This window comes from Podarcis muralis, chromosome 2 (assembly GCF_964188315.1).
Source record: "Podarcis muralis chromosome 2, rPodMur119.hap1.1, whole genome shotgun sequence".
Classification (NCBI taxonomy): Eukaryota; Metazoa; Chordata; class Lepidosauria; order Squamata; family Lacertidae; genus Podarcis; species Podarcis muralis.
The window spans coordinates 60,047,009-60,063,058 of record NC_135656.1 but is presented as its reverse complement, the minus strand read 5'-3'; the positions used below and the strand labels follow the sequence as shown (position 1 = coordinate 60,063,058).

General features: G+C 39.7%; 2 protein-coding genes across 8 annotated transcripts in view; one reads left to right on the top strand and one right to left on the bottom strand.

The window, feature by feature from the left end:
- The window catches only part of FAM13B (family with sequence similarity 13 member B), a 56,675-nt gene extending 53,945 nt beyond the window's left edge, over nucleotides 1-2,730 (top strand). For all 6 annotated transcript variants that reach the window (XM_028718121.2, XM_028718117.2, XM_028718119.2 and 3 more), the window contains one exon: nucleotides 401-2,730. In XM_028718121.2, coding sequence (XP_028573954.2) covers nucleotides 401-518 — 118 coding nt within the window. In that variant the 3' untranslated portion in view covers nucleotides 519-2,730. The remainder of the gene's footprint in view (nucleotides 1-400) is intronic.
- Nucleotides 481-16,050, bottom strand: part of PKD2L2 (polycystin 2 like 2, transient receptor potential cation channel) — a 29,876-nt gene continuing 14,306 nt past the window's right edge. For both annotated transcript variants that reach the window (XM_077924550.1, XM_028718126.2), the window contains 8 exons: nucleotides 15,367-15,548; nucleotides 14,503-14,623; nucleotides 11,441-11,542; nucleotides 8,701-8,777; nucleotides 7,466-7,520; nucleotides 7,059-7,138; nucleotides 5,861-5,981; nucleotides 481-597 (listed from right to left, as the gene is read on the bottom strand). In XM_077924550.1, the coding sequence (XP_077780676.1) occupies nucleotides 5,879-5,981; nucleotides 7,059-7,138; nucleotides 7,466-7,520; nucleotides 8,701-8,777; nucleotides 11,441-11,542; nucleotides 14,503-14,623; nucleotides 15,367-15,548 (720 nt within the window). In that variant the 3' untranslated portion in view covers nucleotides 481-597; nucleotides 5,861-5,878. The remainder of the gene's footprint in view (nucleotides 598-5,860; nucleotides 5,982-7,058; nucleotides 7,139-7,465; nucleotides 7,521-8,700; nucleotides 8,778-11,440; nucleotides 11,543-14,502; nucleotides 14,624-15,366; nucleotides 15,549-16,050) is intronic.

The window sequence follows — 16,050 nt, the reverse complement described above, 5'->3', positions numbered from 1 at the left end:
ATAGACAATTTGTAAAACCTTGAGAACATCAGATAAAATGAAATGTGCACTGTTATGAGTAGAGTGCTGCAGATGTGTTTCCTTTTCTTGTTACTTCTTTAAATTGTTACCACATGCTATTATTTTACCTTTGATAGAAATGTAACCTCCATGTTCAGAAGCACTATATCTCTGATTACTAGGTTCCTTCCATGAATTGATGTTTGTACTTACTTCAGAAAATACAAGCTTTTGCCTAAAAATGCTTAGAATGAAGCACAGGGTCAAGGATGACAGATGCACCACCTCCAGTTCACCAGTATAACATGAAACGCCTCTAGCCTGCATGCATCCCCAATCTATTTCAAACCAACAAAATTGGTCAGAATTGTTAAATGTTGCATTGGCTTTATTTTTCCAGAAATGTTCAGAAAGAAGATCGTGCTCCCATGCTTGATGAGTACAGAGAGTACAAGAAAGTTAAAGCCAAACTGCGGCTTCTTGAAGTCCTTATCAGCAAACAAGATTCTTCAAAATAAATTAAGTTTCTTCATAATAGTGAAAGGTTGTTTTCTTATGATGTCCATAGTACTGTTAGGTGTTCACTTTTGTCTTGCGCTGTTGAAAGAATGCAGTTTTTGTACATTTTATGGTGCCACATTTGAAAGGCAAGTAGGTCCTATCTAGAAAGCTAACAAAAAACTTAAAAAAAGACTGCTCTGTCCAACTTTAGAAAACATTTTCCTTGTTTCTTTTAATTAAAAATGCCTCTTCCTCCCAAAAGACTGTAGAACTAGAACCATTCAGAAACTCTGGACCTTCTAACTTCGTTTCATCTGCATTTGTTAGTGTTGTACTGAACTCCCTCTGTTGCCTTTTTATGCTGGGGAACAATGGCAGCAAATTTAAGAACACAACTGTGTTTTTCAACACCAAATTGAACTGAAATGCCTTTCAGAGGACCGCTGCAGAATAACTCTGTTTGATTTCAAATGACATTTTTCATACGGTAGAATGGTTTATGGTCTGTAGATATTTGCAACTTAAAGCTCCTTGGTCTTCAGTTTCAGATTACAATGGACAAACCAGAAAGTGACCTTGCTTGTTGTATTTTTAAAACTTGGAAAAACCTGAACATTTATATCACATATTGCCTACAAGACTTGCATTACTGTTAATTTATCAATTTATCAGCTGATGGTGATTTAGTGTGTGATCTCAAATGGATATTGCATCTTACCTTTGTATGAGAAAGTGTCTGTGCTCAGCTCTGTTGTATCTGAAATAAGCATATCTTACCAAGGGCTAAAATAAAATCATTAGTGTGATGGATTCAAGGTAGACACACAGTTTGAGAAAAGCCTCTCTGCTATGTCACTGTTGTAAAAATGGAAGGAAAAGTGATTTGTTTGTGGCAATAAGCAGATATCATATGGTTATTGCATGATGAAGCTTCAGAATTGAAACATTTTTGTGATGTTTATTTTGCCTAGTATAGATGACAGTAGCCTTTAATGGTTCTTCTCAATCCCTCCCCGCCCCCCACTTAAATCTGCAGTCTGAAAGGCTCTATCCAAGCCTACTGTGGACATACAGTCTGCACATAGAGAGATTATCAAAGGTCAGAGACTCCGTTTTACCACCTGTCTTTATGGCATGTGTGCAGACACTGTACCTCAGGCCCTTAAAAATGGTTTGATGAATTGAGTGCCAGTGTGTGCACACTGAACGGGGAGGAACAGGGCAGTGTCATGGGATTTCTTTGCATGTGGGTGCTGCATCTGTGGCACAACTGGACTGAGCCCTAAATGTTGAAATTGGCACATTTTTGATATCTTTTGTACTGTGGCCATGTTTTTGTATGTGCCTATTTGCTGCATGTGTTATGAACAGCTAATGTCAACACAGATATTGATTCTCATTGCTTTTTGAAAGACCAAAAAATGAATGTCTGTGAAATAAGTGGCTAGCATGTAATTCATCAGGTCAGTGTGTTAACATGGAATAGATAGAAAGTAGATTTTCAATACTCCATACTTGCCTGTTTGCTATGTCTCTCTATTTTTACTGTGATTATAGGCATGTAATTTTGGAACCCAAGAGCACTGAAATGAGATTATATTCAAATGCTTTGCCTTTTTATACAACTAGAAGGGTTTTTTTAGTAGTGAATTACAAGTTTGGAAATTAATCTGGAGATCATCTGTGGCTTTTATTCAGCTCCATTGTGCAATGTACACTTCACTTTGTTTTCTATCAATCTGCAGACACAGGTGCACCCAAACATTGAAACTTATGTGTACTGTACAGTGTTGTACATGAATGTTTTATATACCACATGCAAAATGTCAATATGCACTATTTAAATGTTTTAAATAATATATTCCTCCTTTATAATGCTTAAATCTATATGATTCCAATATTTTTATAAAGTGAGTGATCAGACTGGTTCCACTTCAGAATTAACAGCTGCTTTTGTGTGTTATGCAGTGTTTGGCTGTTTGTTCAGTATCGTAGCTAGCATGGCATCAGTTATGCTAAGAGTGTGTGTTGTGCCATCTTATTGAGCAATAAATGGTAGTGTTAGGCATTTTGTGATATAACATAGTTTTACTTTGGTATAAGTAAAAACTATATGTGGATATATAGATATATAAATATATATATATAAATAAACCAGATATAAATGATTGCTATGTCTGGCATTTCATTGTATAGATTTTTATAATAAAAGGATCTTTTATTGTCATACTCCATTGTGTGTTTGTGGTGTGTGTGTGTGTGTGTGTGTGTGTGTGTGTGTGTGGAACATGTGTTGTTTCTCCTAATTGACTCTAGGGCGTTTAAACAAGGTTTTAACAATTGTTTGTTTTAATCCTGTGTGCTGTTGCCTATAATTCTACTGTTTGGCTTTAACATGTAGTCCTGGCTTACAGTCTCAGAACTGGTGGTAGTTGCAGTTTCACCAGAAACAAGCATGTACTTGTGTTTTTTATCTTGTTACATTGTAAGCTGCTTTAAAGGCCTTCAGGTTGAAAGGTGACCCATAAATAAATAAATAAATAAATATATTCATTGTGCACACTCTTCTAATTTTTACAGTGCTGCCGACTGGATGCAGTTTATTATATTATACTTCTAGAACGTTCAGCAAGGTTATTCTTGTGTTCTACAGACCTGATTTTTTCCACATCTGAATTTGTTAACCTAATTTCTTTGTGGATGTATATATAGGGTGTTCCAAGATCCACCCTGTTTTGGCGAGCTGTGCAGTTTTTCTTCTCTGTCTCAAGGGTATGGGGCAGTATCGGGGGGTACTCCTGCCAGCAGGTCCTTCCTTCCCACCTGATTTTTTGGTCTGGTTTTCCCCATTAACATTCATATTAGACTGTTGCTTAACAAGTTCTTGTTATTGCTATTACAGTGGTGCCCCGCAAGACGAATGCCTCGCAAGACGAAAAACTCGCTAGACGAAAGGGTTTTCCGTTTTTTGTCGTTCCGCAAGACGAATTTCCCTATGGGCTTGCTTCGCAAGACGAAACGTCTTGCGAGTTTGTTTCCTTTTTCTTAAAGCCGCTAAGCCGCTAATAGCCGTGCTTCGCAAGACAAAAAAACCGCAAGACGAAGAGACTCGCGGAACGGATTAATTTCGTCTTGCGAGGCACCACTGTATGCACCTTTTGTTATATGTTGTAATACTTGACAGAGATCCATTCTCTGCTGTTCAAGAAAACAGCATTGAAGTGCAGTTTTGTGTTTCTGAGCTGCAAGGCAGGCAACACATCCTTCTTGGAGCCCTCTGTTGATCCACAAAGAAATATCGCTTGCAGTAAAAACAACTGATCCATCTAAAATGATGGGGCAGTTGCAAGAGCTTTGGGAAACATAGGATTAAAAAAAAATCCCTCAAGAACTAAAAACAAGATGCTGATTGGGTGTAGAATTTAGCAGTACCTGTTAAAGGGAGGGTCTCATCCATGTATGTATACTAGCCTTCCAGGGTTCCTTTATTGTTAACCATGGTTTTCAGCTGCTCACACTTTTAAAAATGGGACCTGGCTGTTGCCAGAAGAAAGTCCTTTTCCATGAGCAAATGTAAGCTTGGGAGATGGTTGCTAGAAGTAAGTTTCTGATGCAAAATGGCCTTAATGCTAATGCACTAAAAACCCTCTACTTTTCCCCTCCACAGCTCTGAGCATCCTCATCTATAGGAGCAGAATTAATTGCAAGGAGTAAATGTTTGTAAATTTCCTTAATTCATACCAGTCACAGGAAATAAGTGGTATTGACACAGACTTTTTTTAGTGCACAGTGCACTGTTTCATACTTAACACCTCCCTGCTACCGTTACAAGTACCTGAGAGCATCCTCTTGGCACTACCAGCAAGGGCACAGAGAAGGGTATTCTCAGTGACTGTATTACGGCTATGTGCCTTCTTTCCCTGGGGATAAAATTTCAAGCCTGAATGTTATCCGGAGGCATTATTTTTCAGGTGACATTTGGTTACTGAAGTAAATAGGATATTCTAAATGATGAAAATTGTCTTACATTATTTATCCACTTTTAAATTACTTGAGCTTTCAGAACAATGTAGCAAATGCAAAACAAAATAAATATCACCATTATCTTTAGAAGCTGACTTCTCCAGTCTTACCCTGGTCCACAAAACACTAGATGGGAGTGTAAATCAGATCACTTCACCATTGGGGACACACACACACACACAAAGTACTCAGTTACTTTCAGTGGGAAGCAGACACAAACCTGGAGCTGCACTGACATGGGGGTGATGAACTGTGCAATGAATGTGTCCTGTTGAAAGTAACATTTTTATTTGAAGGTACATTCAGATGTGTATCTATGGCAGGCTTAACCTTTTTTTGTGCTGAAGGCCAGCCACCATGGTCAACCCTCTGGGGGGCAACATATAAACATGGGTGTGGTGGGAACAGCAATTCTAAATACTGCCTTCCAAAAGACTTTCCCATTAGCAATTCTACACTTTTAAAAATTGTTTAATTCTTACATCCAGAAATAAAATCAATTAAAGGATGAATTTGGGGAGTGGGATCTTGGGGATTCTAAGGTATGTCCATGGTTTCTGATAAGTATGTGGCAATTGCCTTTTCTGGATTGGGATATATAATATATCATTTTTTTCCAAACTGGCTTCGGAATATAGAATACAATAGATACAAAACTAAACAACTTTATTTAGTATCCTATAACATTTGACAGCCTGCTCCCAGCAGTTCCAAATTGAGATTTATTCTTTGCCCCTCTAATGCTGCTCTAAAGAATGAAGGAAAACACTTTTGCCTTATCTTTTAAAACATTTCTATTCTTATGTGTTTTCCCACAGCTGCAACCTGATTGCCTGGGTTTAAGTACAGTGCCCCCAAACAGCCACATAATAAAACAGTAGGTGGAGGTGTTCAGTGCATGTTCATGGCTATGTAACATGCCTACAGTTCTCACTTCCTGTTAAGCTACTGTTGACAAAAGAAGTTATGCCAAAAGCAGCTCTTCTGTCTTACATTTAGTAGTAGGAGGCAAGCAATCAGAGCTCCTGGGCAACCCCATCTTTAGACTTTGGTTGGTTGGAACTTTCCTTTTTTTAACTTTATGAAGTAGCTTTTTCTCAGAATCTATGTGGTGTTCGGCCAAGCAACTGGCACACCACTTGAATGGAGGGGGTAATGCATAAGCTGGGGAAGGATTCCTTTCAACATCTACATTCTAGAGTCTAGAACGTTTTCCCAGTGCTGCAGCTATACAAATACTGAGTTGGGCAACCTTGTTTCTGAAAGGCATAAGAAGTTGCATCTAAGGTTTCAGTCAGACTGGGTCCCAATTGTAAAATCTGCTCTCTCCTCTTACCTTTCCCTACTGTAGCTTTCATGGTGAGACTGTGGTTTTAGGAGCAGCATTCATAAGCATGTCAAGCTTATAGGTCACTTCTTTCAGTTGTTTCTCCATTTCTGCTGTATATCTGGAAAGTCTAGAACAAGGAAAAAATTAAAACCCAACAAAACATACAAACAGAAAACGCATCTGTGGGGCTTTAGAATCATCTTTAGCCTGCCAGGCCTCCTCATTTGGCTCAACTAGCCATTTTGGGGAAGCCACACCCACCTGCCCTATACCTGAGATCCTACATGATGTTAGGTGGAGGGTGGGGCTTCAAAATAACAATTGGGAGCTTAATGTGGGCTCTTGGTGGTTCCTTTGCTGGAGCAAGGTGCTCTCCCACCCATGAGCTGATGGGCAGTAGGAGTGTGTCTTGCGGGGGAATAGGTTTCTGTCCAATGGAAGCCACTTCTCCTTCCCAGTGCTACTCTTTGACGCCGTCCCTGCAGCCCATTTCCACTTCCCAAATCAGAAAAGGGCTGTTTGGGTGCACTTGTTCCTTCCTGGGAACAAAGTATGTGCAGCTAAAGAAAGCAGCTACTTTTGGAAGTAGCTACCTTTGAGAAAGATCAACTTCCCATGGACCTCTGAAAGGAGAAGCACTGTTTGAAGCAGCTGCCCACCATCTCCTTTAAATGGGGTGGCGGCGGCTATGTGAAACAGTGCTTTTGAGAAGCGTTGAGGCAGCCCTGCTTGGGCAGGGATCAGCTGCATTATGGAGTTCCAACTGGGTAGTGCAGATGATCCCACCAGGAGAATGTTTTTTAAAACGAATAAATAAAAAAGTTGCTTGGAGTGGGAAACTATCCAAATGAGGATCACACTCTCTCTTCATACATTAGTTTTCAGCTGGTGTATCATGACCCCATTACTGGATTACTATCTGATGTAGGAACATCAGAAGTTTCTGCTGGCTAAGGACAATGGCCTATCCAGCTCAGCATCCTGTTCTCACAGTGGCCAAGCAGTTGCCTGTGGGAAACCCACAAACAGGATTCAAGCACAAGAGCACTCTCCCCTCCTGAACTCAGCTGGGTCACAAGAGCAGCATTTCCTCGGGGGGGGGGGGGGGGGCTTAATAAGTGGGTCTCCAATACGTTTGGCCTGAACATGACTCCCAGTCTGAAAGGGTTGAAGACAACAGTGACTATGACACTAAGCAGCATACCTTTGAAATTCAGTGTAAGAAACTGCATTCTGAAGTCCTGCGGATGAGCTACCGTAAGATTTCCGTTTCCTGGAAACATCCTGTAGAGACACGATATTGTTTACACAAAGAAAAACAGCCATCATTAAGTCACTTTCCCATGTACACGTGTTGCATTGCTCACATTCTCAAGTCGCATTATACAAAGTGCAGTAGTATAAAATAAAAGAAGAAAGGACTAGGCATTTTCTGTCCTTAAAACACGTTCCTATTACTGATCCATACAAACACACACTACCTGAAGAAAAGAATGTGTGCAGGGTCAGATGAATGCTAGATTCTACCAGAGCACAGCCAAAAAGGGGGAATGTGTCCGTAGTCTTGTGTGCAGAATTCAGCATCACGTTTTTAGAACAGAAGAATCTTACCTTGTCCAAACTACCAATTCTGGAGAGGCTCTTATTCGCATCTGTCCTGGAGCTTCTGTCATGCAATAAAACACAGTACACAATTACAGTCCATATTATGACCACTTCCTGATACAGCAAGGGTGGGGAACCACTTTGGTCCAGTAGGCTGGATCAAGCAGTGGCCAACACACTATAGGCCAATCATCCAATATCTTATGATGTTGGGTGATCGGATCCCTGTAAAAGGCAGCAGTGCTCGCATACAGCATTAAATGCAAGTCCCACAGGAAAGGAGCAATTAGGAACACACACCTTAGTGTGCTCTCCCGACAGTCCCTTGGCATTCATGGCTTTATCAGTCCCACACCTCACATCATATGACTTCAGGGGAGTAAGAGGTGGGCAACACCAGCTCAGAAACAGCCTTTGTGGGCCAGAGGTTCCTCGCTGCTATGAAACAGCTTTGAGTGAAACTGATGTCAGCAAACTACAAAATGGAACCTGGTGTAAAATGTAGATCTTATTTTGTGTGAAAAGAATTAAGTCCCCACTTCTTCCCAAAAAGCCTGAATGCAGTTAATCAGTCAATTAATGTTAAAGGATGACTGAACAAAGCTCCATAACTTTAGGGTCCTAAAAAGTTATCCCCACTGCTCAACCACATCTCCTCCCACATCACAATTATATCTAGTTAAAGAAGATGCATGACATGATTATTATTGCCGTTCAGCATTTCCCTGCCCCTCGCATACAGCAGCCAAGAAAGTGGTAAGATGTGGTAGAAAGAAAACACTACTTTCAATAACACATATTCAACCAAGAGATAAGAACAGACATAGGATGGCAATGGCTATACATTTCAGGAAACGTCTAGATTGATTGACATTAAATTTACATGTGACAGGACGGAGTAGATTCCCTACCCCCTTATTTCAAAACTTTAACATGCAGTCTAGCAGCACTGTAATCAGTTTTGTCATTTGACTGCAACAGAACATGGATTCTACCATATGCTGCAACAGCAACGGAATTCTCTTGTGAGCCTTCTTTCTATCTAAATAGTATATGGGATATATACTGTATTTACTTGAATGTAATGCACACCTTTTTTGGCCTAATTACGTCATGAAAATTAGCACATTAGATTTGATAGTGTATTAGATTTGATTGCAAGCTTGAAAAACACAGCTGACATAGCAAATACTTTTTGGGTTTCAAGGTTTTGAAAACTGAGGTGCGCATGTGATTTCTACCTGCTTACTCCATACAAGTCTTCTGTCTGTGATGTCTGCCTCTTCAGTTTGAGTTTGACTAGAGCTTTATTGTAACTCTAAGTATAATATAAAGAAAGCACTGTTAGGTGGATATCCCAAAACCATAGTTTGGCAATATATTCATTATATCTCACTGAAATGTCACAAAATAGTGAATAAGCTTCTGAGTTGTCAGAAACTTTTTCAAATGGATGTTAAGCAAAACTGAGTGGGGAAAGAGTGAAAGCTGAAAATGATGCTGGAGCCTCAAAGTTTGCAGTATGTATGAGTCTTAAGAGGGAATGCTGATGTATTAGGCAGATGGGCAGAGGAAACCACTGAGAAGGGGCAACATAGACCCATCAAATCCTGAGTAACAACCGTTTTGTGCTGGTGAGGGTAGAAACGATGGGACTGGTTGGAGGGCTGACATATTTCCCCAAACCCATCCTGGGCACATAGCAGGGGAACAGAAAGGATTTGGGTTCAGAGGATGCAAAGATTTTCCTGGATCAAAGATTTCTACTGTTGGAGGAGGAATAGTTGAAGTCCTGCTCTGCCCAGATACAGTCAAAGCTATAAAATTCTATAGCCACTGGGATGCCATTCCAGGGACAGAGAATTGTCCCCTTAAATTGGATGCAGCTCTGGTGAATGCAAAACTATTTCAGTATGCACCATCTTTGGCTACTGTGCCAAACAAGCAAGCTGCCTCTTCTCGTCTATTTTTAAACTATGAAAGGTAACACTTACTCAGATCTGTCTCCAGCACAACTTAGAACACACAAATTTCTTGTGAGGAAGAAAACAGAAGCGAAAAAAAGTGGTACTCTTTATAAGTGATTCTGGAGATTAATTTTAAGCGGCATACTGGGTAAAAACACACACAATTGAAACATCAGGGGGAAAACCTTGGAAACCATTCTTGGTGATGGATGGTGCTGTGAAGGACCCTGAATGAGAGGCAGGGAAGGGAAGATCTGCCAGGGTGAGAAAATAGGAGAAAAAACGAAAGCTCCCTGGTGAGAGCTGGGAAAGTCTACCTCTTCCTATGTGAGGGTTAAGAGCTACCTTTGAGAGAGGACTCTGCATTTTCTTTTATCTTTCTTTTATTGTTATTGTTTTTATTTAATTACTTTCTTTTCTTTTATTGTATTATGGAAAAACTTTAATAAAATTGTATGGGGGGGTGGAATAAAAAGTTGGCAACCATTCTTGTAACTGTCCTCACAGATTTTAGTTGTTGTATGTATTTATTAAAAACCATTGTCTCAATACATTCAGTGCTAAATAGAGGCTGGGCTGTGAAAAACAGCTTTAATAAACTTGGGTGGGAGTTCTATGTACTGGAAATATCCATGGTATCTTTTATAAATGAGCCTCCTTAATATTTTCCCCATGATCATATCTGAGCAATAAGCAATCCTTGGCTTTTAAAAATGAGGGAATGCTTTTATTTCAAGATGTTAGAAATTATGACACCTGTCACTTGAACATCCTATCACAGGATGTGTATTTCTGCACTCTCTTTTCATCCTCTAGATGCTCGGTTGCTTAAAATAAAGCAGCCTTTCTTCAAAATCCCAAGAATAAGGATAAGAAAAAAAGTCAACGGAAGCTAAATTAGGTAGTATGTTACAGTGGTGAATTTGGGATTAATCAGGCTTTGAACAAGGTGTCTACACAAGCATGAGGCAGAAAGTGTTTGTAGTTTCTGAATATGCAGTGACTGCAACTATACACCTGGCAAATGAATAATAAATAACAGCGACTTGGGGGGCTGATAAAAACCCCTGCTCTTAAATAAGCCAATCTCACATGAGATTCTCAATTAAACTAGATTTACATATTCATCAGCCACACCAAACACATGTTTCTCCCTATCACCAGACTCTGCACAACCAAATGGGGCATTGCTAGTAACCTGCTTAAAAATACCATATGCTCAAAAAGAAGACATGGGTAATATAAAGTGATGCAAGGAGTTTTCACAAGTCACAAAAGATGTACCACATAATCCCAATGTAGGGATGGTTGAGCCCCTAAATACGAAGATCAGGTTGGAATCATGTGGTGACTTTCTTATTTTTCCTAGCCTCACAAATGCAGCCAACCAGAAATGACTCCTTGATTAGGAGATGCAACCCAAACAATGAGGTGACAAAACCCCATTCATTGTCTATGGAACCGCAGACCCATTGAAGCCAAGTGAATTGCATCTCAATTAACTGGAACTATAGTAAAGTAGTACCGGGTTGATCCTTTAAAGGACTTTATGAATAAAGCAAGTAGTCAGTAACTACCCATTATAGATTCTATTATCTATGATTAAAATAGTCACGTGATTAAGCTGACATATGAACAAGCTTTTGATCACGCACATAACCACTTAGCTCTTCCCTTTGTGTGAACAGAAAATAAGCCAGGAAATTTTCCATTAACTATAATTTCCCATTTTGTCCTCATGATAGGTTTGGAACAAGCCAGGATATTAAGCTACTCCAAACCATTATACGAGTCTTAATATACTTGTTCGTCCTGAAACCATTAACCATTAATTTTCCAGTCAGGATGAGATGGAAAGATTTCCTGTCTTGTTTACTTGCTCTAACAAAAGGAGCAGCAGGTACAAAATGAAGCTTCTTCACATCTCATCTTACTAAGCCAATATATGATTAACAAGCAACCATTATTTTGTTGCTGACAATGGTAATATGAACAAACACCTATAGGTGCTTACCTGTCTAATAAGATCACTGATCTCAAATTCTCTGCTTGGGATGACTGAAAAATCAGCTTTCACTTCAGAGTATGTGTCATTAATGATTGCCAAGAACATGTTCTGTGCAAAAGAGAAAGAATTTTGAGTCACAAAATCAGAGGCTGAACTTACAGACAGGGGTCTCAATGGTTATTTAATCTGATCCATTATGGTCAAAAGCAATGATGCCAGATTAGTCAATACAATAGAGCAGCAATTAGAGTCAACAATATCTGCAAGATGTAGTGAATAAGAAAAATTAGTGCATTCATAATAGAAGACAACTCACCAACCAATACTAATAGCAGTTTTTATTAATTTTACAACTTCCAATGTCCCAATATTAAGATGTTGACGACACCTACTATTTTTTTCTCAGTTTGTCCTAGGGCATCACATCAATTGCTGGTCAGCATCCTTGATGAGGATTTTACTTCCAAATTTTGTGTCATGTTTAGTACCTTAATAATGAGGTACAAATCAAACTTGATTGCAATTTTCCTCATTATGTTTGGATGACTACTACAAGATACATTGTCCATGCCACTTGAAATGAGGGGCAGGGGTGTCTTACTGGTGAGAAGATTCCATTCTGTATTCTACTGTGCTTAAAGGTAAAGGTACCCCTGACTGTTAGGTCCAGTCGCAAACGACTCTGGGGTTGCGGTGCTCATCTCGCTTTACAGGCCAAGGGAGCCGGTGTTTGTCTGCAGACAGCTTCCGGGTCATGTGGCCAGCATGTCTAAGCCACTTCTGGGGAACCAGAGCAGCGCACAGAAACACCGTTTACCATCCTGCCAGAGCGGTACCTATTTATCTACTTGCACTCTGACATGCTTTCGAACTGCTAGGTTGGCAGGAGCTGGGACCGAACAATGGGAGCTCACCCCGTCGTGGGGATTCGAACCGCCGACCTTCTGATCGGCAAGCCCTAGGCTCTGTGGTTTAGACCACAGCACCACCTGCGTCCCCTATTCTACTGTGCTTAACCACCTCCAATTAAATATGTCACACTGCAGCTCATCATGATGACAGACTGAGTGCTTGAACCTGCCCCTCAACATAGGCTGTGAATTGGCTTACAAGTAAAGTTGTGTGCTATCAGTGTGCAAAAAGACCCCCAGGTATGCACAGGAATAGGAAAGTGGGTAGGTCAGATTTCAAAAGATAATGGGGAAATGATGCAGCACTGATGTTCCACCTAAACATTAGGAAGAACTTCCTGACAGTAAGAGCTGTTTGACAGTGGAATTTGCTGCCAAGGAGTGTGGTGGAGTCTCCTTCTTTGGAGGTCTTTAAGCAGAGGCTTGACAACCATATGTCAGGAGTGCTCTGATGGTGTTTCCTGCTTGGCAGGGGGTTGGACTCGATGGCCCTTGTGGTCTATTCCAACTCTTATGATTCTATGATTCTATTCTATGATTCTATGATGTAAGCAAAGGCTGGGCTTACTTCATAAGACTGCAGCCTTAACAAAAGCATCCCATGTTTACAAACCTCTATTTGGGAAAAATAAGGTTGGGATGACCGAATGATTTAGTTTTCTCATCTTCCAACATCCCAGTGGCAAATATGAAAATGTGCACCTACATTTTATAACCATGCCTACTTTTATATAAGCAACCTGGCTCTGTTATTCAGTATTGAAGGTTCATCACAGTAAATTGGCAGGGCAACATAATCAAAGCAAAGTATAAAAAAAGAAAACTCATGCCCCACCTCAAGTTCTCTAACTTTACCCTCTAAACCTGAGGGAACAGACAAATAAGAATGGTAAGCCTTTCTAAAATTAGCTCCTTGCTCCACAACATTTGCAGTCTACCATCTCTCCATCTCCCTCTTGTTGCATCCCTGCTTCCTTGCCACATCTCCTTTTTCCCTGACTCATTAACAAACCATTACTAAGCTTAGCACTGCAAGAACTGCTGAAGTAAGTGTCAGCCCTGAATGCTTAAACAGCAGAATAATTTAAAGTCATGCCTCAGTGCTTTACAAATGTATCTCTCAAAAGAAATTCCAGCAGAAGGTAGACCATATTGCACTTCTGTAAGTGAGTGGTCTCAGGCCAATTCTATAGGATATACGGTAAACTATCTGACTTTTAGAAGGCATATGAAGGCAGCCCTGTATAGGGAAACTTTCAATGTCTGATGTTTTACTGTGTCTAATGTTTTAATTTGCTGGAAGCTGCCCAGAGTGGCTGGGGCAACCCGGTCAGATGGGAAGCATATCAATAATAATAATAATAATAATAATAATAATAATAATAATAATAACAACAACAACAACAACAACAACAACTGTTGTTGTTGTTGTTGTTGTTATTACATAGTTCTAGGGCCCAAAGGGAACTGAACACCACCTGGAGGGCCACACAATTCCCAACCCTGCTGTACACAATTACCTGGAAGTGGGTCTCACTGAACTCAGTGGGACTTACTTCCAAATAAGACATGCATAGGATTATACTGTTGTTGTTTTCGTTGTCAGTTTTCTGGTGCTCATGGTTTGCATTAAAATATGACAACTTTGGTGAAATATATATAACAATAGTCTTTCAGCTTAATAAGCAAAGATATAAGCATGACTTTTGCTTGCACACCAAGCTTTCACTCTTCCCTTTGCACAAGCCATGATTAAACTGGAAAGTCTCTAATTAACCATAATTGCCAGTTTTATCTAAGCCATGAAACTATGGTTACCAGCTTGAGAACAAACCACAGTATTAAAACAACTTCAAATTGTGGCTTGGAATATGGTTAATTGAAGCTTTCCTGGTTTATTTGTTTGCACTGCAAATTGAAAAGAACAGTACTTGACTCTGCTAACAAAAGGCACATTGATATCTCAGCATATTAAGCCAATATATGATCATTTAAACACTGTCCCATAAAACTATGAACATGTGTACTACGTTTTATTACTCTGACACCAGCCCAAATACAGAGATTTAATTACTTTGTATATTTACTTACTTACTTACTTACTTATTTAATTATTTGTATTTGTATTTAATTGGAATTATCTAAAATACTACTTACCAGCAGTACGAAGAACACAAAGAACACAAATGTGATGAAGTAAATTGGCCCAAGAATTCGATTTGCATGCTCTATTTCGGCAAAGTTAAAATCTCCAAGCACGATGCGAAATTGGGTAAAACTTGAGAGGGAGAAAAAACATAGAAACGGTCAGTATACAATATTCTTCTACAATTTATATTGAGTTAAATCTTATGATACAGCTTATACTCAGTTTTAAAATATCAACCACTGGCTTCCATAGATTATATGTTCTGAGCTTTCAAACCTATTTCTATAGTGACTAGCTGACTCTATTATTGTTAAGATTTTTACCTTGCACCTCAGCATAGCTCCCAAAGAGTGTATAGTAGCAAAACAATTTAGACATAAAAGTTTAGAGCAGCCTTGCTCAAACTGATGCCCTCCAGATGATTTGGACGAGAGCTCCCATCATCCCTGACCATTGGCCATGCTGGCTGGGGTCAAAGCATCTAGTCCAAAACATCTGGAGGGCACCAGGTTGAGAAAGGCTGGCTTAGGTAACAATCCACTTTGTGCCCTGCATGCAGAAATCTTTATCCAAAGTCACCATGTCTCCCTGTGCCTGGATGAGAACTGAAGAGGGAGGGTTTTGGTGATATATTGTTGTTTCATGTGTGAGCTCCTTTAAAATGGCTGTGAGTAAATGGGACACTTTGCCCACCCAGTCAAGATCTGCTATGCCATCATTGCCCATTCCAGCTATATACTTTTACCAGGCAGCTCAGGTATCCCACAACATGCCATTATCAAACATCTCAGGCACTCTTAGCATTTCACTTAAGAAAATGCTGCTCTAACTAACCACAGAACTATATGAAGACAATCTGGAAGACTCCATACATGCAATTCTGAAAAGTGGAAAATTCGTCCACTTGAGACCCGAAGACCAGGTAACCCAACTGTGCGTATGCAAAGAAGATGATAAAGAACATGATGGCAAATCCGATGATATCTTTAGCGCAGCGGGATAGAGTGGAAGACAGCTGGGTCATGGTCTTGTTAAAGCTTATGTATTTAAATATCTGGAAGAAAACAGAACAGGATACATTGTGGTGGGACAAAGACCAAGCCAACAGAAGGGGCTAAAAGTTACCTGCTTAAATTTGGCAGGAAATCAATACTAAACCGGATGAATATTCAGGTGAGCCTGAAATGAAATAACTAGAGAAATGAAGTTCTTTATAAAAGACATATTATTTTGAATTTTTATAAAAAATTATATCCCATTCTTCTAGCGCTTATAGATCATTTCCAGTGCTCACACAGTTCCCTTTTCCAGAGGAAGGATTTCTGCTGGAGATTCTATATAACTCTTTATATAAATTAAAATAATCAGTATTGGACGTACTGAACCATGGACCTTTAAGCCCAATTTCAAACATTACATTGGTCCCTAGTGTGAGATTCCATGCTACTCTGGTAACCTAACTAAAACTGTAAAACAAGAACAAGTGATGGGGACTTTCTCTTACGGCACTTCCAGTTTAAGTTCAAAAGGGAAAATAAATGTGGGAAATGCACAAG